Raw genomic sequence first — 5,946 nt, forward strand, 5'->3', positions numbered from 1 at the left:
CTGTTGGAATCCTAAATACTTGTAGAACTCGCCCTCTTCCATGGATTCAATAATGTCATTAAATAGAACGTGCTCAGCATAAAATTAAACAATAACCAAACACCTTTATTGTTGCCGAGAAAGTTTAATTAAAACAAACGTTTTTGACCTGTTCCATAGGCCATCGTCAGGTTGAAAACCGACAATTGGAAGATTTTGTTCCACAAGAACGAATACAAATATTCAAATTTCAACGGATTAAAAAGATAATATACTAGTAATGTATAAACCACACCCTATTGGCTTATCGTCATTGGTCATAATAGTGTGACATCATCAAAATAATCCCTCTATTTCTCTATTTGAATTAGACTAGAAGCTAGTTTACTAATAATGTATATTAGAGGGAGGAGAAGAAAAAAAACTCACTTGTCAACGGGAGCTCATTGAATGTTCGTTGCTGAGAAAGAAAAGATATTAAACGAATAAATGTAAGCCCCGTAATAGATAAAGCAGCTAAAGCTACTATTATTTTGCTTATCGATATTAAGAGGGGCATCTTTTACCACAATATAATAAATTTATAATATAAATAACGATAGATACTACGAAAATACTATTCAGAGAATAGAGAGCGAAGGGAAAAATCCCTATTCGGTGGGTAATTTTTGGGCGGTATAACGTTATTCGATATTTTATGAGCGATTATTATTATCGTTTGCGTCAGAACAAGATGGCTGTTAACGCTTAGGCTACTATTGAAAATGGCAATTTCCATCTCGCATGTTGTAAGTAAATACAGAAATCTTAAACTAAAAGGGAAGGAATAATTTTATTAAAATATTATTCTATTTTAGAATGTATATTGATCTTTTATTATTTTGTTAGCTTCTAAAAAGATAAGAATATAAACGATGCTAACACGATGATAATATGAACATGTTGCCACCTCTTTTACGTAAAAATTTCCCTCATGTTTTAACGAAAATGTTTTAATGTATAAAATTACTAAAATCAAACTAAGAAAATTATACATGATTTAAAAAGCTTAATAAATAACATTAAAAAACTTCTAATCGTAATGTTACAAATATTAACGAAGATTTGATTTGCAATTGAAGATGTTATAAATTGTGCGCTAATGAACAATAATGTAAAACCAATCAATTTTTTATTAGTTTTCATAATTAAATTTAAAAATAACTGAATTAATGTATTAATGCTAAAAAAAGAATATTCGCATAACAAAATAGCTATTTAAGATCATATTTAATTAATAGATGTGAATTATATCTTGTTTAGCTTACTTTTACTTTACCATACAAGATGTTACAAATTGTTTTTCTTTTTAGAGTAATAAATTATTGAAGCTACATATCTGGAAAACCAGAAACGTATATCATGGTCTCACAAACCTTTTCTCTCAATTACGGCTGGAAAAAAAATACACGTCATTATCTACATTGAAGATCGAGTGTTTGAAAAATAGATCATTAATACAGCTTTCGGGTCCAGATACTTCTGCGTATCTTCAAGGATTAATCACCAATGATATTGGCCATTTTCTTCATCGTTCCCATTCTTGTATGTTCGCTATGTTTCTGAATCAGCAAGGACGTGTTCTTTACGACACCATTCTCTACAAGATTTCTTCCTCTCCATCAGAAGAATTTCTTCTTGAATGTGATACGACGGTTGTTTCTGAACTGATCCGGCATCTTCAGTTGTATAAAGTTAGAAAAAAGGTTGAAATTCTTCCTGTTTCTGATAAGATGGTCTGGTCCGCTTTCTCTCCGTTACCATGGGATTCTCTTGATGTCTCGCCTACAATGCGATGTAGTGACCAGCTAGCTAAAAATTTAAAGGCAACAATGATCTTAGAAGATCCTCGCCATGTTGGATTAGGTTATCGAATTGTTTTACCAGCCAATTCGCTGCCCAAACTGACTTCAGAAAAGGAAATAGAAGATTCATACGAAGAGTTACGGTACAGGCTAGGAATAGGAGAAGGCATAGCAGATCATCCTCCGGGCAAGTGCTTTCCTTTGGAATGTAATTTGGATTATCTTCATGGAATCAGCTTTCACAAAGGCTGTTATATAGGTCAGGAGCTCACTGCTAGAATTCATCATACGGGAGTTGTTAGAAAAAGATTGATGCCAATTCGACTAGAAGTAGAAGAAAAAGAGATTCCAGAAAACTGTATAATTCATAACGACAAAAATGAAAATGTGGGAAGATTTAGGAAAGGTAAAGGAAGATACGGATTAGCATTATTGAGGATTGCTGAGAGTTTGGCGGCGAAATATTTGGTATTGAAGGATTTGAACATAAAATTGGAAACGAGAAAACCGTTCTGGTGGCCGATAGAAGCAGCCAAAAGTCATTAATAATTGCAGAGATTTCGTTATATTTACAAATTATATTTAAGTTTTTCAAGAAAGAATATACGAATTATTTTAATAGTTTTAAATTAATTCATAAAACTTCAACAGCAGAATAAATATTATAGAGAAGAGAAAATTTTAAATTTCAAATACTGAAATGCAATTACGGAAAACATTTATTTGACGAAAGTTTAGTTAACGTTTATTTGTATTCGTATTTATGGAAAGTATAGAAAAATGCATCTAAAATAAATTAGAAATTTTCATATGATGAGAAAGTATTGTTTACATTAAAAATTTAATCATTAATTTATCATTGTAATTAATTTTAATGTTTGAAAATTTATCAAACAGTTAAATAAACATAAAACTATTCAATTTCTCTTCACTGTAGTCAAAAGCTCTTTCGTTTCATCTCCTAATGACGTGTTCAAAATGTACATGAATGTCGTACTCAATGTTGAAATCTATTATATAAAGCGAGCAGAACGTTTCGTATACTAAACTTGCAAATGCGTGATGCTGTTAATTTTTCTCATTTTAATTCGAATAAAAAACAATTAATTAATTAATAACACACAAATAAAATCGACTCGAAATAGAGTATACCATTATAAATATATAAAATAATAAACTGACCAATATAGAATAATAAAAACTAATTTAATTTTCTTCGCTAACTCACATTTTTGGTTATTTAATATAAAAATAATAGGAAAATGTCATTGTATTAATTGGACTTCAATTTGAAAAAATTGTAGACCTATAAATTTCCACTGTTGTTCGTCCGTCCATCTTTCCTTAATCTCTAGAACAAAGTTAGATAGATGAAAGATAAGACTACATATGGAAAATTTAGGGACAGAAGGCCCTTATTAACTGTATACCAACTTCCGATAGAAACCGGAAGTCGTGTTGTTCCAATTCAAAAATTTTCTGAAAACAGTTAATAGATGACCGGCACGACTCTATTGTTAAAGGAAAAGTATCATGTACAGGGGCACGTTGCTATTTAAGGTGGAGAGAATATATTTTAAATTAAGTTAATTTAAATAAAAAAGCCAAACTCAAAATGAAATGACAACGATTTAGGATTTACCTGTATTTAATTTGTATTATTATTCTATATTGTTCTCGTCGAGAACGTTATATTGCACCGGGCCACCCGCATAGCAGGCTGCCACTATACGACACGATCACCAATACCCAAGTTTATAGTGTTTTCAATTATACTTTCATAATGTCGTCGACCTGTTTTCAAGCTTTTTTTTTTTTTATTTTTGATAGAAAATAAAACGATCGTGTCGCTTCCTCCAATGCAGGGATGTAGCCACATCGGGCACCAATTCGCCAATTTTTTTCATATTATTTTTCAGTGTCTGTTTTTTAAGACAATTTTTGATGTTCAGTATTTTGTATTTACATGATCGTATACGAGACATATTAATAGTAAGGATTATTAAGAATATAATTAATTTATATTCTGAATAATCCTCACTATTATCTATATATATAAATCATAAGACTACAATATAGATAGATGAAAGATAAGACTACATATGGAAAATTTAGGTCAGCATAGATCAGCAATTGGTTAGAAAACGTAACGTTTTCTAACCAATTGCTGTTCGTTCGTCTACCAATTATCTTTTTGGATTACAAAGACGCTACACACTGCACATAAATCAAGATGTTTGTTTGTTCGCTATGCATGCCTAAGCCGTTCCACCGATCGCTACAAAACTCGGCAGTTACGGAGACAGGTAGCGTATAGCACTTGCCTGAGTGGAATTGAAAGTGTTACTCTGTGAAAAGTCTATAAGTATTCAATTTTCGACATCTAACAATGAGTTTTTTCATTTCCTAACGATACTTTCTTAACCCTTAGGTCCTCGTCCTGGAAAGTGGAAACGTCACTCAATGTTTTCGAATGGCGGTAAAGGAACTTTGGTACACCAAATATACACACACTACAGTTGTCTTAATCTTCCTTTGCAACTTTGTCAACACAGATGTAAGGATATTTGCAAAATGCTAAAACGTTTCATTGAAGAACACGGATGCTGTGTTTAAACTGTTTCATAAGTATGAAGGAATCATGTTATTTATACATACAGTATATGAAAATGTTTGTTTGTTTGTATTGCTATATACTCCTGGGCTGTTCGATCAATTGTTACGAAACTTGTTCCACTTAAATACTTCTAACTTACTTGTTAGATCATGTCGTACATCTCATCCCAAAATATCTATCGAATATCTATGAATCAATTAATTTCTATCTACATTCAATTTTATGATTTACACATAGCACCATATATTGTCAATAAATTTAGCAATATGAACGCAGGTTTCAAAGTTCCCATCAGCATCTTCCGTCCAGAGTTAACGAATGGTGTCGGGTAGATTCTCCGAAGCGGACCTTTCTCGTGACCCAAACAAGTCTTGTCTTCCGCTTAGGGACAGACGAGGGAGCGGGAAAAGGGATGTGGAGCCAATGAGAATAGACAAAAAGAAGAACGGAGATTGATATAGTCCCCGATCTTCAAAGACACACACACACTCACACGCGAACATCCCTTAGGTTCATCCTGACGCGGAATTAATTGATCTCTCTAAAAGTCGGCTTACTTACAAGAGTCACACTTAATCATGTTGCACTGTTGCAAAATTATGCGTTATCGGAAAAAAAAACCGTAAAAACTGTCCAAATAAAATACGTTTAAAATTAATCGTTCCTAAACAGAAAAAAAAAACAAAAAAAATTAATATTTTTCTTGTATAATTTAAAATCATTCTTATATTTATATTACTCCGTAAAAACGGTGTCTGAGACCCAGTCTAGTACCCCTTATGTCATGAGCCCTTAATTAACAGTCTCTTAGCCGTGCTTAATAGTAATGTCACTGCTAAATACCTAAAATCGGAAGTTTCTTATTTCTTTTTGGAAGTTTCTTATTTTATGTATTTATTTATTTGGAAGATTTTTCTTAATGCAGCTTAAGCGATTATGCCTCCAACATGTATGCTAAAATGCATTGAAAAATGAGAAAATTCTTAAAGAAAAGAACTTCATTTTTTAGTTTTTCGGCTCTCTTATATATAACAGAGGAAAAGTATATCGATCGGTCAATAAATGACCCCTAAGATTTTCACATTATTGACTCAGGGAACCTTGAAACATCGAGAAATGCAAACAATTTGGGGGGAGTTCTGTATGTAATATGATGTTATAGTGTGTGGGGACACAATTTTATTCACTCACTTTGAAGGTTAATAACCCTTGTGCTTTTTGTCGAAAGATTCTGAAATTTTTCAGGGAGGTTTGGGTATGGGATTGATGCTATTAAATTGTGACGGTAAAAGATAGAAGGGATCGTTTATATCTCGAATAGGGTAGAACTTAATGAAGATTTTACTCGTTATTAGCATTTGCAATTTTTTTATATTAAACTCATTCCTACCCTGAAAATTAAGTTTCTTCGTCGTTTTATAATAATTATTAGTATAAAAAGTTTTTAAAAATAAAATATCATAACAGATGGCGCCACACTTAGATTTAAATGGCGAAAAGTTAAGA

At 31.9% G+C, this 5,946-nt stretch overlaps 1 protein-coding gene across 1 annotated transcript; it reads left to right on the forward strand.

Annotated features, from left to right (window-relative positions):
• The first annotated feature begins 593 nt into the window (after positions 1-593).
• On the forward strand, positions 594-2,654 carry LOC111635241 (putative transferase CAF17 homolog, mitochondrial). The gene is made up of 2 exons (XM_023380142.1): positions 594-767; positions 1,332-2,654. Exons 1-2 carry the CDS (start codon positions 744-746, stop codon positions 2,367-2,369), a joined length of 1,062 nt encoding a protein of 353 aa, XP_023235910.1. The 5' UTR covers positions 594-743; the 3' UTR covers positions 2,370-2,654.
• Positions 2,655-5,946: the final 3,292 nt, after the last annotated feature.

The sequence above is a fragment of the Centruroides sculpturatus genome, unplaced genomic scaffold (assembly GCF_000671375.1).
Source record: "Centruroides sculpturatus isolate CEXI.00-Female unplaced genomic scaffold, Cexi_2.0 scaffold811, whole genome shotgun sequence".
NCBI classification, from domain to species: domain Eukaryota; kingdom Metazoa; phylum Arthropoda; class Arachnida; order Scorpiones; family Buthidae; genus Centruroides; species Centruroides sculpturatus.

Bases quoted from the DNA above. Each gene is read 5' to 3' on its own strand.
- LOC111635241 (XM_023380142.1), top strand. From the start codon at position 744: ATGGCAATTTCCATCTCGCATGTT. The intron at 768-1,331 runs GTAAGTAAATAC...TTTTCTTTTTAG, and splicing joins CAATTTCCATCTCGCATGTT to AGTAATAAATTATTGAAGCT.